Source organism: Protomyctophum parallelum, assembly GCF_964188405.1.
Source record: "Protomyctophum parallelum genome assembly, chromosome: 23".
Lineage (NCBI taxonomy): Eukaryota > Metazoa > Chordata > Actinopteri > Myctophiformes > Myctophidae > Protomyctophum > Protomyctophum parallelum.
This window is the reverse complement of record NC_139715.1, coordinates 7,351,860-7,372,594: the sequence shown is the minus strand read 5'-3', so window position 1 is coordinate 7,372,594 and position 20,735 is coordinate 7,351,860. Positions and strand designations below refer to the sequence as shown.

General features: G+C 44.5%; 1 protein-coding gene across 2 annotated transcripts in view; it reads left to right on the top strand.

Annotated features, from left to right (window-relative positions):
* LOC310854400 (vang-like protein 1) overlaps positions 1-20,735 on the top strand; it is a 148,351-nt gene that overhangs the window by 24,486 nt on the left and 103,130 nt on the right. For both annotated transcript variants that reach the window (XM_083759026.1, XM_083759025.1), the window contains exon 2: positions 11,864-12,153. In XM_083759026.1, the coding sequence (XP_083615152.1) occupies positions 12,083-12,153 (71 nt within the window). In that variant the 5' untranslated portion in view covers positions 11,864-12,082. The remainder of the gene's footprint in view (positions 1-11,863; positions 12,154-20,735) is intronic.

The window sequence follows — 20,735 nt, the reverse complement described above, 5'->3', positions numbered from 1 at the left end:
AATGGGTTAATCAGACCAGTGTGTGTCCAGTGGAAAACCTCGTATGAATCTGATCTATATACAGTTAGTCAGTGACACTCCTACACAACAGAAAAGCACTGCAGGTTACTTGGAGGATTCCCTTCTCTGCTAGCGTTGTGGACTTCATTTTCCCTTCTGGAACAGCTAGTTCAGTCAGACAACTCACGAGTAGATTTAACCAAAATTTATTATAGAATGAGAATACAAGTGTGCATATAATATATTATCTTGGCGTTCGGCTCTGCTGCATTTTCTCCCTGCTAGGCACGATCAAACACCATTATTAAACATTGAGAACAGGAAGATAGATATACAATAAACCCCCCCCTCCCCCCCCCCATGGGGAACATAAATTACAGAGCCCACCGGTGGTGCTGGGGTAGTGGTGGGAGCAAACATCACAGAACAACCAGGAACCATGTGCAGAGGAAGGCAGGAAGAGCATGCAGACTAGTGAGCTTAAGTAGCCCGCCCAATTGGTCAGCTGACTGCCACATCAGCGAATGACATGTGGGTCTTGCACACACTGAATACACTCACATAGTAAAGCAGCATATTAACCCCTTGAGTATAGTATGCGCCTTTGAGCATGGCATGAACTCCCTCGAGTATGACTGACTGAACTAACTCCGCAGGCTACGTCTCATAAGTTAATCCGCCAATAGCCTGTAACCTCTAACATAACACAACGACATAACTTCACCCCAGGAACTCCTAGCATCCCTGTTCTGGGACGAAGTACAGTTGGCGACAAATTGCAGATCTACAAACACAACGCACAATGCATGCACGTTGCACAATGCGTCACAACGTGCCACGCGTCGTAAGGTTGTAGATCAGCTATTCTAACCCGGTATGGTCCTTTGACCACATTAATCCATCATTCAGCGTCCTCCCTATCTCCCCACCGCTCCGCTTTCAAAAGGATTAACGCAGCGGATGGAAATCCCCTCGGACGGATGACAGAGCTGCCCAGGTGCCCAAAACAAATCCACAGTACTATACAGCGGTACCGAGACCGCAACCCTTCCCTTCGAGGTCTAGAATTCCAAGTTCCCATTAGCCATGGAACTCGCCTTCAGTTGTCGGCATCCTTTGGATATAGCGGCTCAATGCTGCTATTTTAGCTACCTTTTGTGTATCATACGTCAAATCAAATAAAGGTGATTAACCCATTCTGACCTGAGATCAGATTCATACGAGGTTTCCGCCGGACACACACTGGTCTGATGAACCCATTCTGACCTGAGATCAGATCCTAAAAATGTCAGTCGTTCTTCGATTTTTCAAAAAATAGCAGACCTACAAGCTCATATCGCGCCACTCGGTGGCGCGATATGAGCTTGTAGATCTGCTATTTTTAAATAGCTAAAGCATAACATGATGCTGACACCAAAATGGGTGCCCGGTCAGAATGGGTTAAGAAGCGATACCAGGAGAGAAGAGTGCTAATTGAGGTTGAGTCTGAGATGTGAGTGAGTCTGACATTCTGACTGCATTCTGACGGTCAAAACAAGTCCTACTACTACTCCAAGCATTATCTTCTTTCACTGCTTTTTTCAGCGTTATTTCTTCTTTCACTATCCGCGGCCGCGCACAAATAACATGAATCTCCAGCTCATACAGTATAAATGGTGCATTTATATAGCGCCTTTATCCAAGGCGCTTTACAGAGATTGTGCATTACATTCACCCATTCATACACTGATGGCAGCGGAAACCATGCAATGCACCAACTAGCACATCGGGAGCAATTAGGGGTTCAGTGTCTTGCTCAAGGACACTTCGACAGTAACTCTGGGGGAGCCCGGGTTCGAATTGGCAACCTTACGGTTACCATCCAGGCACCCTGAGCCACCACCGTACAGTATGACACTATGCTTCCGTCTCGTTGTGTTTCAAATGTGACAACACCGCGTCGTGACTCGTGATTGGTGGAATATCTTTCTGATGAGCAGCAGAGACAGTTACTCAGCTCTTGGGAGGTGTAGTAGGTCCAGACTCTATACAGTATGTACAGAGATTGTGGAATAGTTGTCTGGCTTAGTACGCGAGACTAATGAAGCTTCCTGTGTTAGCTGATGTTGGCTGATTCAGTGTGCGCGAACTGGGTTGTAGTGGAGGATCATGTCCTGGTGGTATGGGGATGACGTGGTGGGCGTGGCTGCCTGTAGGCTATGGCCAGTGTTTTGTACACAGTCTGACGTTTCCCCAGGCTGATGTTCCTGCCCCTTGGCAGGGGGGAGGGAGGGAGGCAAAGCCTGGTGGGAAAGCCCTTGAACGCAGACGCAGTGGATGGATGCCCGCACGCACAAGAACGTGACCAGTGGATAATTTGTTACTACACATCTCTCTCCCTATATGGTGAGTTATTTTGAGTTGCGGTATTGCGCTGCAGGTTTAGCTGTGGGATGCACTGGGATGGTTTTGATTTAGTTTTGGTTGACCATTGGGCTGCCTTAATTGTCACACAGACCTGGCAACTCTGGTGAGACATCCTCAAACCGCTGTGCTCTGTGTTGATTTCGTCGACTAAAACTAAGACGAAAATTTTTCGTCAACTACCTTTTTTTCACTAACAAACTACATGAAAACTAAGCTATATGATGACTAAAACTGAGACTAAATATACTGACAATTTCGTCAGCAAATAAAAACTGGACTAAAATTTTAGTCATTTTACAATATTGGTTGTATGCTGAAAATAGCAGATCTACAAGCTCACAACGCTCACAACGATCTGCTATTTTCAGCAAGTGAGAATCAGCCATTACGACGGCATCGAGGCCCACCAAAATGCATTTAAAATCTTAGGAAACTAGACTAGACACTAAAACATTCCGGGTGACGAAAAAAAATGTGACTAAGACTAAATGGAAGCTATTCACGAGACTAAACTAAAATCTAAATTTCCTGCCAAAAACAACACAGGCTGAAATGCAGCAATAAAATCTCTCACTGTCTCTTACTTTGTTTTTGAACATTTAATTTGTATGACCTGGAATGATATATGGTTATGGTTAGCACTGTTTTTTAGAGGTAATGTAGTCACCTAATTGGTTACATATTCCGTCAGTCAAGTTTAGACACTAGCCTCTTTGAATGAAGGGATTCTAAATTTGCTTTTGACATAAATTTGCTTTTGACACGGTAGTTTCCCACACATCTTCTAATGTTTTAGAGGCATTAGGAAGATGAGTAGCACGTGAATCATAGCGTGCGCACACCCACACACACACACACACACACACACACACACACAGCAGTACATGTACTTTTCACCTGATTCACCTGATTCGCCCATGTGACACGGGTGTCACAGGGGCGGTACGCGGCCGCCACAGAACCGGTCGAGAGAGGGAGCAGCGAGTTTTTTGGTTTATGTCGCCGCACGCGCAGGTGATTCAGACGGTTGAAATTATTCACAGAATGAACGTTATAGACGTCGTGCTGACAGACGGGGCCAGAGTGTGAATTAAACCTTCAAAAGTTCAAAGCGACCTGCCGGAGTGACATGACTCATGCAACACAACGGCGGGCATGTTCACACACACACACACACACACACACACACACACACACACACACACACACACACACACACACACATAAACACACACACACCAGATTTGGGTCACAAAGCGTGTTTGGATCCAGTGTTGTGCTTTTTCGCTCCCCCCTCTCCGAGCTACCCGATAAAGTTGGTGTCCCTCGGCACTGCAGACTGCTGAGTAAAGTGTTCCGAAGACCCATCCAGGCTTCATAAATAAATCACACCCATGTGAAGTGAGTGGTGTGTGGGGGGGGTCCCCGGGGGGTCCCCGGAAGTTCCAGACCCACAGGGACCACGGCCCGGGGTGCAGGCCTGTGGAAAAACAACCATGCTATTTTCGTGCTCATACCCACCCAGGCTCCCACACACACAGCTCCGTAAGGGAGTGGTTGCACCACTCAAAAAAAAAGCAGCAGAGAGACCCTCCCCACAGGGATGACCTACGGGTTGGGGGGGGGGGGGGGGGAGGTAGAGTTTGTTCCATTTCCTATCCACCCTTTATGGCGACTGTGGCAGTAAATCAGCACGTTTTTAGCACCGCGGCGCTCGCAGGTTTCATGCCAGAGTTCAAGGACGGTCGGTAGTATAACGTCACGGCTTTGAAACGTGTCAGGACACACAGGGAGTCGGGGAGAGGACTGGAGAAGAGGCATGCAGGCAAGGCCGATCATATACTGTAGTGTTAGTGTTAGGCCTCTTGGTAATTGGTAGACGTTTGAGAAAGTAGCTCTGTGCCAGGGATTACTCAAAAGTATACACATTACAATATGACCTGGACAGTTCCTTCCTCGTGCTGGTGCATAACTTGACCTTAAATCATTGTTTCTCTCTCTCTCTCTCTCTCTCTGGGAGAGTTTTGAGGTGCTGCAGGAGTGTCGCTCGCTGCCCTACTTTTGAATAGCTGCCATTCTTCTCATTGCCCAGGTCCAATTAGAAAGGTGGCTGTCTGAGTCTGACACTTGACTATATGTTCTTTTTTTTTTTTAACCCATTCTGACCTGAGATCAGATTCATACGCGTTTTCCACTGGACACTGGTCTGATCAACCCATTCTGACCTGAGATCAGATTCTAAAAATGTCAGTCGCTCTTCGAATTTTCAAAAAATAGCAGACCTACAAGCTCGTATCGCGCCACTCGGTGGCGCGATATGAGCTTGTAGATCTGCTATTTTTAAATAGCTAAAGCATAACATGATGCTGACACCAAAATGGGTGCCCGGTCAGAATGGGTTAAACATGTAGCTCATGTCAGCTCCTATTTGGGTCAGGCAGGCTCAAAGTACAGTATAGACTGTACTGTACGTGTATACTGTATGTGGGAAGAACAACGCTGCACTATCTGACTGTGCAGAGGTATGATTTGGCTGGCTTTAATACGGTCTCACGGTTATGTTTTAACTGGGCCATAGAGCAATGCGTCCACGAAGAAACATAATTGCTTGCGCAGGAAAAACATACGTAATACCAACAATAAAGTTGATGTTATAATAAGGTTTGACATGAGTGAAAGACACGACGACAATAATGCAACTAAGAAAATAAGATAAGAAGAAGGCTCTTGAAGATACTCAGAGCCAGATATCATCTTATTGGCCTTGCCTGTAGCAGCTGGCAAAGACTGACAATGTTATGTACTGCACTGTATATGTTAGAGTTTGACTCGCAAGTCTCTCTCTCTCTCTCTCTCTCTCTCTCTCTCTCTCTCTCTCTTTGTGTTTCCATTTGTCTTGATAATATTGGAACATCCTGAGTTAGTTGCTGAGGTAAGGACTTCCAGTTGATTGAGTGGTCGTTCTCAAAGTAAAGGAATCTGGGCTGGGGACCCAGTGGGTCCTTGAGGGGGTTCCTGACTTTATTGTCTGTCTTTACTTTAACCCTATTTTATAGGACTGTATTTGAAAATAACCGATCTACAAGCTCACAACTTATTGCAATGCAACGCTTGGTGATCTTGTCACATCTGCTTTCTCAAAGAAAAGTGAAAAATCTTGAACAATTATGAAAAACATTTAACCACGCAAATCTTCTCTTAGAGGGGTCCCTGGCACAAAATCTTTGCAGATGGGGGGGGCCGCATCAAAATTCATATAATTTGGGAGTTGGGTTTGTGAACCACTGGACTGTGATGCTTGTAGATCTGCTATTTTGGCCATAGTACATTGTTCATTGTTCAGTCCTTTCTTTGTACATTCCAGTAATGGTCTTAATCGTCCACTAAAATGTCCTGATCGTGACAGCCCTGCTCTCCCATGCCATTCCACACATTCTTCTTCCAACTGCAAACCATCTTCTCCCATTTGCTCAAATCAAGGGCACTCGATTAAAGGGTCCTTATCATTCTATGGCTCCTTTTAATCCATTTTGGGCGGGGAACCCCTTTTGGTATTGAAAAATAGCAGATCTACAAGCTCATACGAGCTTGTAGGTCTGCTATTTTTTGAAAAATCGAAGAACGACTGACATGGAAACATAGCTTTTTCAGAAAACTGTCAGGATGTAGAAGACATTTTTAGAATCTGATCTCAGGTAAAAATTGGTTAAAGTAGACGCTAAAAACCTTATCCACCTGCTGGAGGGGGGGGGGGGGGGGGGGGGGACGACTACATATGGAATTAGTTCCAGGATGGGTGGAGGGGGGGGGCCTTTTTTCGGGAGCCTTTGATATCACAATCCACTTGATGCTTGAGTTGACTTTGAATCTGCAGACGCTGCCCTCAGCACTTTAGATTCTCCACCCCCACCCCCCCCCCCCCCCCCCCCCCCCCCACTGCACATTGATCCTCTTGGGAAAAGAATGCAGCTCTGTTTGAGGCAGCGGCTGGAAATGACTTCATGCAGGTCCACCGAGACCGTCGCACTCCTGGAGAAAAAAACGTTGCAGAGAGAGAGACGAGCGAATATATTGACTGCGCCCGTAATTAACCCATTTAGACCCGCGGTCGATTCTAAAAAAAAAAAAAAAAGAAATGTTTTCTGAAAAAGAAACCCTGTTTCTATGTCAGTAGTGCTCAACCTTGTCAAGGACCCCAGAATTATCTGTTGGCTGTGGACCCCCATCTGAAAATATGTTGTTCCAGGAGGGATGCATTGATTGATTGATTGAAATATCTATTAACAGTTTGTAGAATTACAGTACATTTCAAGCACAAACTCAAACAAAGACTGTTAACCAATTAAGCATTACATTTGTTTACAAGAGGGTCCACCATGTTCAATTCATCAAAACATTTAGAGACGTACAAATAGACACTTGAACAGAACAGGAATTCATCATAATGGAGGTAAAAAGGGAAAATAAACATATACAGTGAGGGAAAAGGGGGGGGGGGGGTTCTTTGCAGAAACAAAGATTTGAGTTAAAAGCGTTCACTGTGAAAGAATATATTTTCAAAGATTTGTGCCACATTTTCACGATTGTGAGATCTACAAGCTCGTGAGGTCTACAAGCTCGTGAGGTCTACAAGCTCGTGAGCTTGTAGATCTGCTATTTTTCTTAATGCTTAACACACCAAAAGGGGTTCCCGTCCTGAATGACTTAATGCAGTCGCAGTTGCTTTGCTGCGGGGAGCGTTGCATGAAAGCACGTTCACCAAATGGCATAATATTATATTATGAGACAAAGGAAAGAAAGTGCGGTTTCCGTGAGGATGTTTTGAAGAGACCAGGGATGCAGAAACAAACCGTATGGATGGATAGTCTATTGTTGCTTTCAGACTGTAACTCTTACTCTAGTAATAGTCTTTCAGTTTGCAGGACAGGTGTAGTCGTATATACTGTCTAGTATACTAGCGCTTAGATTTGCAATAGCCAATAGAAAACATGTATTTTCATGTTATAGTAAGTTCTAGGCTAGTGCCAGACTACTGACTTTTTTACGACATCAGTAAAAAAATCAAGCTCACAAAGCGTCGCGTTATGATACGAGCTTGTATATCTCAATTTGACACCTTTTTCTATTCATGGGAACATTAACATTCATCAATTTAATGAAAAGTCTTGTTTAGAATACATTTTTGCACATTTTTGCCATAATGTGATGTGGGTCAAAACATTAGTAAAATCGGTGAGCTATAAAGACTCTCCAAAATCGTGGGGTCGGCCATTGTACCCCAAACCTGGCTGGGCTTTGGGTCTGTTGTATTGGTTCTGTTGGAAGCTTGTGTGGTTTTGCTGTTCTGACTGTGTTGATGGCTGCTGTGTGTGTGTGTGTGTGTGTGTGTGTGTGTGTGTGTGGAGATGTTTCACCTGTAGCAGTTTATGGCTGGGCGGTGCAGTGATGCCAGCAGATCGGAATGCTGCACCCGAGCCAAACGGCTCGGCAGCAGCAGTGCCTGATTTGTATTCGGTGGTGCAAAGCATACATGGGCAACCGGCTGGCTCCCCCACCTTCACTTAATGTGCCCCGCAGGTGAAATATCAGAATACTGATATAATATTGATTTCAGCTGTTACAATTCCAAACATGCAAACATGAGCCGCTTGAATTACTTCAGTCAGTAGCTTAAAGGTATATTCAGTGATTTCACTTAATTCAAATATCACTTATTTTTTTGTTTTGTTGTGATAATCCTCTCTACTATAGAGTGTGCTGGCCATATAAGGAGTTCCTCCCTGTCCCCAGTTAACCCATGGGGGGTAAAAAAACCTTAGGTTTCGTTTTTGGCTCTCTATCCTGATTGGATGAAAGGCTTAGGTCCCAGCCAAAACGAAACCTAAGGTTTTTTGAGTGAAATCACTGAATATACCTTTAATTACTAGTATTAAAATGTTCGAGGGTATATACGCATGCATACAGTGAGTGGCAGATCCAGTGGCAAATCGAGAGGCAAAGTGAATTTATGGTTGTTTAAAGTAATTTAATGCAATCAGATAGGACTTTTCTGTTTGGATGTATGGGCTTGCCACTTGGTATAGGAATTCCCGCATAACTTCCGGGTATGATGATGATGATGAATTGATGATGATGTCACGCGCATACCCTCTATTGTCTGTTTTTTTTTTACGTCCAATGTATTTGTATTTCGTTCATGAAGTTAACTAAATGCATTTGAAATTAAATAAATAGGTTACTTTTCAGGATTCCAATTGAAAAAAAAAATAGCAAAAGATATTATAGTCAAATGACCTATAATAGCTGGGGACCCCCTGGAACTCCCTCAAGGACCCCATGGGGGTCCCCGGACCCCTCTTTGGGAGCCGTGGCCTTAAGGCATTCTGACCTGAGATCAGATTCATACGAGGTTTCAACTGGACACACGCTGGTCTGACGAACCCATTCTGACCTGAGATCAGATTCTAAAAATGTCAGTCGTTCTTCGATTTTTTTCAAAAATAGCAGACCTACAAGCTCGTATCGCGCCACTCGGTGGCGCGATACGAGCTTGTAGATCTGCTATTTTTCAATAGCTAAAGCACGACATGATGCCGACACCAAAATGGGTTCCCGTTCAGAATGGGTTAAGGCACACTGTTGTGCACAAACAACCGCTTCCGCAAAGCCCCCTTCTGGCTTCTGCCTGCCCCCCCCCTCCCTGATTTTGATGGCTCCCGGGAGATAATGCTAGACTAGATCTGGAAGGGGGGGGGAGGTGGAGAGTGAAATGAGGTAAGGTTGGAACGTTATGGGATGCCTTTATGTAGTCCTCCAATCCGAATCGGCTGACATAAACTGTCCAATCGGAATTGTCAACACACGCACGTGCCACGCACACTATGTTTGTACCAGACCAGTGTGCACGCTATATGTTTGGACCAGAGTAATCTAGCGAGAGAGTGGCGACATGCTTTGATCTCGCCGCAAAGCGGGGCTGCTATGGGATATAGTTCCAGACACTGGAACTGAGATAGAATGACACCTTCCGCATTCCATTGTTACAATGGGAGACGACGATATAGTGTTGCCACTCTCTCACTATAGATTACTCTGGTTTGGACATGCTGTTATTGCTTTAGACTAGAGTTCTTCTGACTTGTATAGACAATAGACATCATATCCAGTCTCTCATCCACTTGTCGATAATCTGCAGTGTACTGTACATTTAATTTATCATTGATTTTTATATACATTCATAGGTTGATTGAAAACTTTATTTCAGACACAATGGGTCCATATACAAACAAAACAACAGGGAAAAACATGACAGTAAATACAAAACAACACAGAGATAGCCTATGTATCAGGCTATTTTCACTCCAGGCAGTCCTTGTCAATAAAAAACATATAAACATTGCCTCCAGTGTTTCCAGAAACATGAGGAGAAGACTGTGTCAGTCTGTGTGATCCCTGTTAAGGCCACAATTAATACATTCTTTGATTCCCTCAATCTACACATGAATCTAAACATAAAATTCCTCAGTACAGCATGAAAGGTGGGTTACATTACTGGTCACAAACATTTCACTTGCACTGGTCCATCTTGGGAGTCTCAGGAATATTCGAAAAGCATCATTATATGCCACCTGAAGTTTTTTCATTTTTGCTTTGCTGTATCGGCACCACAAGTGAGCTGTATAAAGTGGAGTGCAGTAGGTTTTAAAAAGTGCTATTTTGACATTGTCCGTACACATATGAAACTTTCGTGCCAGCAGGTAGGCAATATATGCTCATATTAATTACTGGTGATAGATTGGACATTCTACGTATGCTGCTCATATTTATAATAGAATATACATTATCTTAACTCGATCAGACCCAAGTGCAGAATAAGATGCTATTTCTTTTAATTGTACCTGTACCTATCGTGTGCTTCATGCTTAGTGCCGTTGCTGCTATGACACCTGCACACCATGCAGATCAGATTCATACGAGGTTTCCACTGGACACACACTGGTCTGATTGACCCATTCTGACCTGAGATCAGATTCTAAAAAATGTCAGTCGTTCTTCGATCTTTCAAAAATAGCAGACCTACAAGCTCGTAGCGCGCCACTCGGTGGCGCGCTATGAGCTTGTAGATCTGCTATTTTTCAATAGCGAAAGCATAACATGCTATGACACCTGCATTTCTCTATGGAGATCAAGGAAGGTCTAATATGGATAATAATTTTTACAAGGCAATAACTGGGCTGCGTTGAGTGAATCATACATTATTAGATTAATCAATACATGTAGCCAATTCCATCTGCGACAGAGTCATCTCAGTCCAGCTAGTTTTGAAGTAATTGTTTGGAACAGCTCTGTGAAATTCTGATTTTTATTTTGCCCGTAGCTACATACTCTCCGAAATGTTATTCTGAAGGATTGCTTGTAAAAGGAATCTTATCTTCACTGACATCTCACCACAAAGCTCTCCAATGTCAGATGAAAATTGTTTGCTGTGTGTCAGAGATTTCAACTGAATAGCAGCTGTCAGCCAATTTTCTTTCTTTTCTTTTTTTTTATATCGGAAGCACTCGACTGTATAGCTGTACTTGAACAGCATAGAATAGCTGCAGGTTCTTGCTTTCAGAAAAACAGACCTTTAAATTGTGCTTACTCTTAAATTGTGCTTACTCTTAACCCTCTATAGCATCTCTATTCTATGGGAACATTTGCCAAGCATGTTCCCCTTAGATCCTTAGGGTTGTGAGCTTGTAGATTTGTTATTTGTGGGCGAAAGATTTGGGGGAAATAGAGCGGACCAAGTATTACCTCACCAAGTATAGAGGGTTAAATTGTGATTAGCATTGCTCAAGTCTCTATTACCTGTTACTTAATTAATTTACAGCATTTGTCCATTGATTTGTCCTTTTGATATAGGAGACAAATTCAAATGCATAAAACTAAAAGTTGTCATAACCCATTTTGGCCGGGAAACCCCTTTTGGTGTTAGGTTATGCTTTAGCTATTGAAAAATAGCAGATCTACAAGCTCATAGCACGCCACCGAGTGGCGCGCTACGAGCTTGTAGGTCTGCTATTTTTGACTGACATATTAACACAGCTTTGTCAGAACACTGTCGGGATGTAGAAGACATTTTTAGAATCTGATCTCAAGTCAAAATGGGATAACTAAGTTGCGTTCGGTGATCTAAATGGGAATGTTTGAATGGGAGATGATCGCACACACCTTGCATGTATTTTGAACTTGGCCCCACTTCTTCCAAACATTGATTTGCTGCAGGGCTGTTGTGTGCATGCTTGTTGTGTCAGATAACCCTTTTAAACTTTTGATCAGGAATCCACCTCATTTTGGAGTTGGCCTCTCTTCGCTGTGTGCACCAGTGAAGTATGCGGGCAACTTTCCCAGACAATTCCTACACTCGTATTAAATGTCTCTCTCTCTCCTCTCCGTTTCTCTCATTCAAAAGGTCGACGTCTCCTAGCACGGAGCCCCCAGGGTTGCTTCCAAGATTGACCCCCGACAGCCTGCCGCCAGCTGCGTCAATCTCCTGAACGAGCCAATCAATCGCCTCCTGCGCGATAAGACGGCCCACAAGGCTCCGCTGTGCCTGCCGCCGGCGGTCAAGCCCAGCAACCTCTCTGTAGCCCCAGGCCAGTTGCCCGGGCACCACCGCGGGCGCCGCGCCATGGACACGGAGTCCACCTACTCGGGGTACTCCTACTACTCCGGGCGCTCCCGGGGGTCTCACCGGCACGGGTAAGGGCCCGAGTTACATTCGCCATCTATAACCCATTCTGACCTGAGATCAGATTCATACGAGGTTTCCACTGGACACACACTGGGTCTGATTAACCCATTCTGACCTGAGATCAGATTCTAAAAAAATGTCAGTCGTTCTTCGATTAAAAAAAAATAGCAGACCTACAAGCTCGTAGCGCGCCACTCGGTGGCGCGCTATGAGCTTGTAGATCTGCTATTTTTCAATAGCTAAAGCATAACATGATGCCGACACCAAAATGGGTGCCCGGTCAGAATGGGATAAGAGGGTCAGCTTGTGTGTCTTGTCTGTGTGTCTGTGTGTTGGAGCAAACTGCTCGACTGATCAGAGCCAATTTCATGCCCCAGATGTACCTGCACTTTATTAACATTATGTTACGCTTTAGCTATTGAAAAATAGCAGATCTACAAGCTCATCTACGAGCTTGTAGTTCTGCTATTTGTGAAAAATCGAAGAACCACTCACTGACATAGAAACATAGCTTTTTCAGAAAACTGTCAGGATGTAGAAGACATTTATAGAATCTGATATCCGGTCAAAATGGGTTAATTGATTGAAGTCAGTGGGGGCTCCTGTATCATGTAAAATATCTATCTATAACTGATGACACAGGCTGGCCACATCAAGTCCGAGATCCACATCGAAGCCACGCCGTTCCCCCGTTTATCCTGAGATCCACACGATTAGATCCAAATGCATGCGAATTAGGCAAAATCAGGCAAGATTCTATAACACGTTCCAAAGTGTTTAAAAAACCTACAGGTTCACGACACGTCTTATTTTAAGTTTGTTCTGAAATTATACCTCTGCCATTTCCCTACGGCCCCGGCCGCCTTCCTTCTTCGTTTACAGCGTGAGGAAGACCTCACTCAAGTCCTCCATGTCCTCCTGTCCGTTCTGTCAGTGTGTCCCTCGCGTTGCGTGCGGACGCACGTGTCTTGTCTGTCTGTCTGTGGTGTCCTGTGGTCCCCCGGGGACCCATTAGCCTGTCAGTGGTGAAATAGCTCTTATCCCATTCTGACCGGGCACCCATTTTGGTGTCAGCATCATGTTATGCTTTAGCTATTTAAAAATAACAGATCTACAAGCTCATATCGCGCCACCGAGTGGCGCGATACGAGCTTGTAGATCTGTTATTTTTGAAAAATCGAAGAGCGACTGACATTTTTAGAATCTGATCTCAGGTCAGAATGGGTTCATCAGACCAGTGTGTGTCCGGCGGAAACCTCGTATGAATCTGATCTCAGGTCAGAATGGGTTATAGTTGACGGCTCTCAGGAAGGCAGCGGAGGGGAGGGCCCCCGGGCACCGGACAGGTGCTGAAGGGGCCCGGCTGAGTGATGCCATCAGCGGATGCATGGAGGGGCCAGAGAGAGAGAGAGAGAGAGAGATGATAGGAGAGGAGAGGGACATTGAGAAGAGGCTCCCGTTCCCAAAACAGTCCGTCCCTTGTACATATGACCATTCAGCTATATAGATCTCTCTCATTCCCCCATAACTCTCACTGGCGTCCCCCCCTCCCACTGGCACCTGTTGCGGTGGAGAGAGGGGGACCCCGGCTTGCCCAGGCCTTCGGTCTGCATGGAGAGACAGACATGCGAGGCCGTGTCCAACCTGACTTGTCTTTCACTCCACTACATTTGAAAGACAAATGTTGTACTTTTTGGACTAGTGACTTCTAATGTAGTGAAAATAGTCACACCTGTCGCTCTGCTATTTTCACTATTATAGATTTCATTTGTTTTTAATAGTTTATTTTTTATTTTTTAAACAATATATTTATTGATTATTTTTTTTGACAAACAGACAATACGACAAAACAATACATAATACAGACAATACAATACAATTACTTAAAATGAAAACCAAACAAAAAACAAAACAATAACATACATATATAAGTACAGTATAATAAAATAATGGCACTTAGAATGGTATCAACAACAACAGAGTCCTCATGGCCACAAGACCAAACAGCTGCAGAGAATACAATTAGACAATTTCCACCATTAAATAAGATAAATCATTAACTGTAATATATTGGATAAACCTTCCCCATATCTTATCAAACATCTTCAAAGTATAAGTGATTCTTTCCAGAGGAAGACACAGTGATAACTCCCTAAACCACTGAGCAATACTGGGTTTGCCTATCTTTTTCCACGATAAGGCTATAGCCCTTTTGGCTTGTAGTAAACATAAATCCAGGAATCTTTGTTCGCTACTCTGAATCTTATGGCCAGGTGGGTAAAGACCTAATAGAAACAGTTTTGGGTCAAGCTCTTGTTTTTAATAGTTGAGTGTTTTGGGAAATTATTCAACTCAGCAATACGCCGATATTAATAGAAACAATGTACGTTGTTATTTGTACCTTTTTTAGTATTTTTAAAAGAATTGCACTTTCTCAACTACAACTTTCTTGTACTGATTAACTTTCACTCGTAGTGGAGTCATATTTGACCAGGAGTATCCATATAGGGTATGAGGGAATTCCTACTGAGTGACAAAAAACTACTTTCTGGCCTTAACAGCCCATACATCCAAACAGAAAAGTCCAATTTGATTGTATTAAATTACTTTAAACGACATTAAATTCACTTTGTCACTCACTTTGCCGCTCGGTTTGCCGTGCACTCAATCTGCCATTCACTTCATGCATGCGCATAGTATCCGCATACACCCTCTACTCATAGCATCCGCATATATAACCTCTATACTTTGACTCATTAGTATCGGAGTTGAGTGATTTGTCCACCACTGCTCCTCCTGGCCCAACGCCACCCGCCGCTCGCTCTACAAGCCACGCGTTTAGTTCCTTCGTATGTGACCAGATTTGACTGAGAGCCTGCCATCGCGCAAATTCCAGCTTTTCACCAGAGGAGAAAAACGTTTTCTTTTTTTCAAAATGAGATCAGATTCATACGAGGTTTTCACTGGACACACACTGGTCTGATGAACCCATTCTGACCTGAGATCAGATTAAAAAAATGTCAGTCGTTCTTCGATTTTTCAAAAATGGCAGACCTACAAGCTCGTATCACGCCACTCGGTGGCGCGATATGAGCTTGTAGATCTGCTATTTTTCAATAGCTAAAGCATAACATGATGCCAACACCAAAATGGGTGCCCGCAGACTTCACATACTAGAGCATGTCTGAAATAAGTGTCAGAGCTGAAATCGACATGTAAATATAAAATAAACGCTTAAACATGTAGCTAGGTGTAATGTTAGAGGCCACAGAAGTGAACCTTTTCAAGCCTGTTTTCTGCAAGACATTACTCTCTAAGCCATATCTCCAAAACTGGTGGGTCAAACTGAACAACCAATATGTCAATTTGAAGCTATGATTCCCTGCGAAAAAACAAACAAAAAAACAACCAATGGCAGTCCCTCAAGTCAAATTTGGTCAGATATATATTCGTCCTTTGGCTCCTTCCTTTCACGTTTCCCTCTCCATGACTCTTTCTCTGTCGTTCTCACTCTTATTTCCTCGCCCAACCCACCGACGAAATCACACCCCTCTCTCCTTGTTTCTGTCGCCCCCTACCTCGCCCTCCATACCACCAGCGTGATGAAAAGGCAGCAGCTGCCCTCTTGTTCAGCTCCACTTGACCCCCCCCGCCTTTTTCCCCCCTCATGTCCTCCCCCCGCCCCCCAACTGTAAGCCCACCCCACCCATCTAGACTGGAGACTGTCCCCACTCTCTCAAGAAAGGGGCTGGGGGCAGGCGTATCACCCACCCCCCACCCGCTTTCAGCACACATTCCCAAGGGCAGGAATTTGTCCTTGTACTTCCAAGTTACAGGGAGCGAAAGTGGTCCCACTTTGTTTGGAATGAGAGAGGGCGTGCGAGGGGGAGAGAGAGAGAGAGAGGGAGGAAGGGAGGGAGGGGGAGGGAGGGAGATAAATTGGGTTTGTGGCTTCCTGTATCTGCAGCCTTTTCAAGCGAATGACAGATAATTGGGGCATCCCTGCCAGGCGAGGCGCTCCTCTGCTCTGCCCACACATCACTTCTGGTCGCGGCTGTTGCCAGGGCTGTGCCAGGGCTGTGCCAGGGCCCACCGGCTGGCCAATCATTTGATACGCAAAAGAACCGAAATTGTTGCCTTTTGTTGAAACCCCTAGCTGTGCCCGTTTGAAGGTAATGCACGAGTCAGTTCTGGATCGCTGTTGTCTAATTACACTGATGCCAAGGGCCCGTTCGACACACACGGGAGTGCGTGTGGCTCGCCCATAGGCATGTCTAAGTACGCTACCCCCCCCCCCCCTCTTCCACACACACACACACGCATTTCGCATTTTGTACGCACGCACGCACGCACGCTCTCACGCACGGACACCACTAGCATATTGTGTGTCTGCGTTTCTGGTGGTCTTCCTTTTGTTCCAGACACAATTTGTTAGAAGGCCGCAAATGGAAGGATGGCGTATAAGATGAGTTAATAGTTTTGATGGTCAGCCCCTCAGCCGCGAACAGAAGGTGGCAACGATTGTTTGGAGATGTTCCCTCGCATCAGCTCTGCAGGCACTCTCTCTACACAATATCCACCGGGTCAATTGGTCACACCCGACTGGCGTCTGTGTCGCCAGGACACTTTAGATGGAGTGAGAGAAAAAAAAATCCCCTGGCTTCCCCAATAGTGTCTGCTCTGTCTATGATCATCGCTCCCCTGGTGAGAGCTTGGGGACAAGCCAAGCCATGATGCTGAGACGAGTGTGTGTTCTCTCTCCAGCGTGGCACATGTTCAACAGCGCGGAGCGGTATAACTATACCCGAGAGACCATTCTTTATTATGATTAAAGGATACAATGGCTCTGTGAGAGGGCTTTGTACTGAGCTGAAATGAGGGCAGGCCATCGAGTTTTCCAAGCTGCAAGAAACTGATTTGTATTAAAGTGAATGGTGCGTGGATATATTGTTGTACGGTGGCTATACTGGCTATGAAATCTCACATCCGAGACCTGACCCGAGACCAGATTCTAAATCATGACGGGTTTTCTGAAAAACCTGTGTCTATATCAGTGGTTCTCAAACTATTTCATGTTCAAGGACCCCCAGAAATTATTATGTAATTTCCCACACCGACCCCTCCTCCAGGAAGCAAAGATTTGAGTTAAAAACGTTCGCTCTGAAAGAATATATACTCAAAGATTTGCGCCACATTTTTCAAAAATGGCTGATCTACGACCTCTTAGCGCGGCACTCGGTGCCGTGCTATGAGCTTGTAGATCTGCTATTTTTTTTAGAGTATAACATATAAATGCTTTACCCATTCTGACCGGGCACCCATTTTGGTGTTGGCATCATGTCGTGCTTTAGCTATTGAAAAATAGCAGATCTACAAGCTCATATCGCGCCACCGAGTGGCGCGATACGAGCTTGTAGGTCTGCTATTTTTTGAAAAAATCGAAGAACGACTGACATTTTTAGAATCTGATCTCAGGTCAGAATGGGTTAATCAGACCAGTGTGTGTCCAGTGGAAAACTCGTATGAATCTGATCTCAGGTCAGAATGGGTTAAAACACCAAGGGGTTTCCGTCCTGAAGAACATTGGGAAGTCATGGGGTAACTCACCTGGTAGCATATTGAGGTGCAATCCTTGTCACAGCCAGCTTTTGGAATTAGGTAGGAAAAAATATAAACTAAAACATTTATATATAACAATAGGAAACGCAAGCACAATGCATTCGTATCTAATTCTTTAACATTTCACCATAATACAATTGCAGCAAAGCTATGTACGAATGCACTTCAAAAAGCTTATAATTTTAGGATATAAACTTCAGAAAAAAGTTCTGGGTTTTTTCTGTTCTGTCACTTCACTGATTACTGAATAGCCAATCTCACATTAGCAGCTACTCATGTGTAAAATTGCTTCCTTTGATTGGTTGTACTCCAATTATATGGCAGCATACTGCATTGGCATGGGATTAAGTGGATAATTTAAGCCAATTCATTCACAGTTAGAACACTCACGGGTACCATTTTCTGCAGCCCGGGTAATGCCTCTCTTTTGAGCCAATGTGCTGTAGCAGTCAGTGACTTGGAACAAGGCAAGAAGCCACAAGAACAATACACAAACGATCAGGCAAGAAATCTTAAGTTTGATCCAGTGATCAGGCAAGGTTTCAGAACCGATATCAATCAGCGATGGGCATAACCACAAAGCCTATTTAAACTCATGAACCTCAGCGTCCATATTCTGAGCTTGTCATAATAAAGATATGACTAAAACACAAGCCAACACTGTAACGTTTGACCATATAGATGGTTTCTACAGTAGGCTCTAAGTGGTCGGGTTTGGAACTTTGGTACAGAACTTCAGAATAGAACAACTGGTAATGTGGAACGTTCATATTGTATACAAAAACACTTCCCAAATGAGTTCTGTGTTGAGAGCTCACCCTGGAAAATCACCATCATCAGATACATTTCAATAGAAAGGAATTAACATTACATGGGATTCACATTAAATCATCATCTAAAGTGTCCCCTTGAATAATAACATCTTCTTTAAAAAATCCATCTCCATAACCCTCATTTGAGTCCTAAAAAGAAATCACACCTGTGTGAAGTGAGGGGCGCTCTAATCAATTATTGACCTAATTTATACCATCCTTGAAACATACTTTAACCCATTCTGAACGGGCACCCATTTTGGTGTCATGTCGTGCTTTAGCTATTTAAAAATAGCAGATCTACAAGCTCATATCGCGCCACCGAGTGGCGCGATACGAGCTTGTAGGTCTGCTATTTTTGAAAAATCAAAGGAGGACTGACATTTTTTTTAATCTGATCTCAGGTCAGAATGGGTTCATCAGACCAGTGTGTGTCCAGTGGAAACCTCGTATGAATCTGATCTCAGGTCAGAATGGGTTAGTTACGTCACCAAGAGTGGTGGTCCCTTTTGGCCAAGGGTTTCCACCGACACACCGACGGCCGCTTTGCTCAGACACGTATGACGTAAATTCTCCATTCATTGTCAATGGCATTTAATGTTTATGTTAAGACAGAATCCACACTATAGTTGGATGTTTATAGATCCTTAGATTAGTGATGTGATATGATATAGTACTTTATCGTCTGTTCACACTGAAATTTGTCTTGCGACACAGCAGCCAAGTATGCAGAAACACATATACACACATTTGACATAACGCAAAGAACAAGACAATTTACATACATGAAGACAAGAGCAATATCCACCGCTTAGATCATCCCGTGGCTACCACAACTCCTGATTAAGCCTCAAGGTCGACTGGTGGACAAAGGACCTCTTTAGTCTGACCTTATTGTATGCTGGAACACCATATCTCCTTCCTGAAGGTAGCAACCTGTATTCTCCATACAACACATGTTTAGTATTAGAGGTGATATTCCTTGCTAACCTTAGGATGCTGTTATCATACGTGGATGTATAAAGTTTTCTCACTTTGTGAAAACAAAAGCCACGGTATGCCACCCCCCCCCCCCCCCCCCCCCCCCCCTCAGACTTGACCTCTGTGGTGTTTGGGGTATATACACACAGTCGGTGGCAGGCGTCATTTGTCCTCCGTCACCTAGCTGCAGTGTTATCTGTTGAGAGCTTGATCCTGGCATGTGGCCATGGGCCACAGAAATGCTTATCACTCCCAGTTCCCATGAGGGCCCCCTTCAACTCCCAACCTGTGTCAACAGCAAAACCCAACACGCTGTCAGTTGATTTGGCCCATCCGGCCCCTGTCGGTTCATTTGCAGCACAATGGACACCGCTGATCTTGCCTGCAAAGCGTGTGTGTGCTGTCCGCCAGGAATGAGGTTACTGGGCACGTCGAAAGGGCCTATACCGGTTATCTTGTGAAAAACAAAATGAGATTCATATTCTTATATCGGGTGTTTAACCCATTCTGACCTGAGATCAGATTCACACGAGGTTTCCGCCGGACACACACTGGTCCTGATGAACCCATTCTGACCTGAGATCAGATTCTAAAAATGTCAGTCGCTCTTCGATTTTTCAAAAATAGCAGACCTACAAGCTCGTATCGCGCCACTCGGTGGCGCGATATGAGCTTGTAGATCTGCTATTTTTCAATAGCTAAAGCATAACGTGATGCTGACACCAAAATGGGTGCCCGGTCAGAATTGGTTAAATCGGGACTTTTCCACTCAACGAAAGGATGAAATGCTAAAAAGCACATTTTGGGACATCAGAGGAAGAGTGATCTCATGACCCGCCTCAACCCATCATTAGGCACAAGCTATATCATTATCTCATTAAGAAACAATTCTCTCTCTCTCTTTCTCCCCCTCATCTCGCCTCGTTCTCTAATGGGTTTGAGATGACTTAGCTGAGCTCTACGCCCCGGGTCGCGGCCATTTTGCATTTTGGCTCGGACCACGGACCACACTGTGGCTCCTTTTATAGGCTTACAGGTGGTGACTCCGGGGCTCGGTTCCTCACCGGTGTGTGTGTGTGTGTGTGGTTTGGCCAGCCGGCCGTGCGTGCGTGCGTGCGTGCAGAAAACAAAGTCACTTCTTCTTGGTCCTCCACGGACATTTTGGAGTGGGTGTGAAA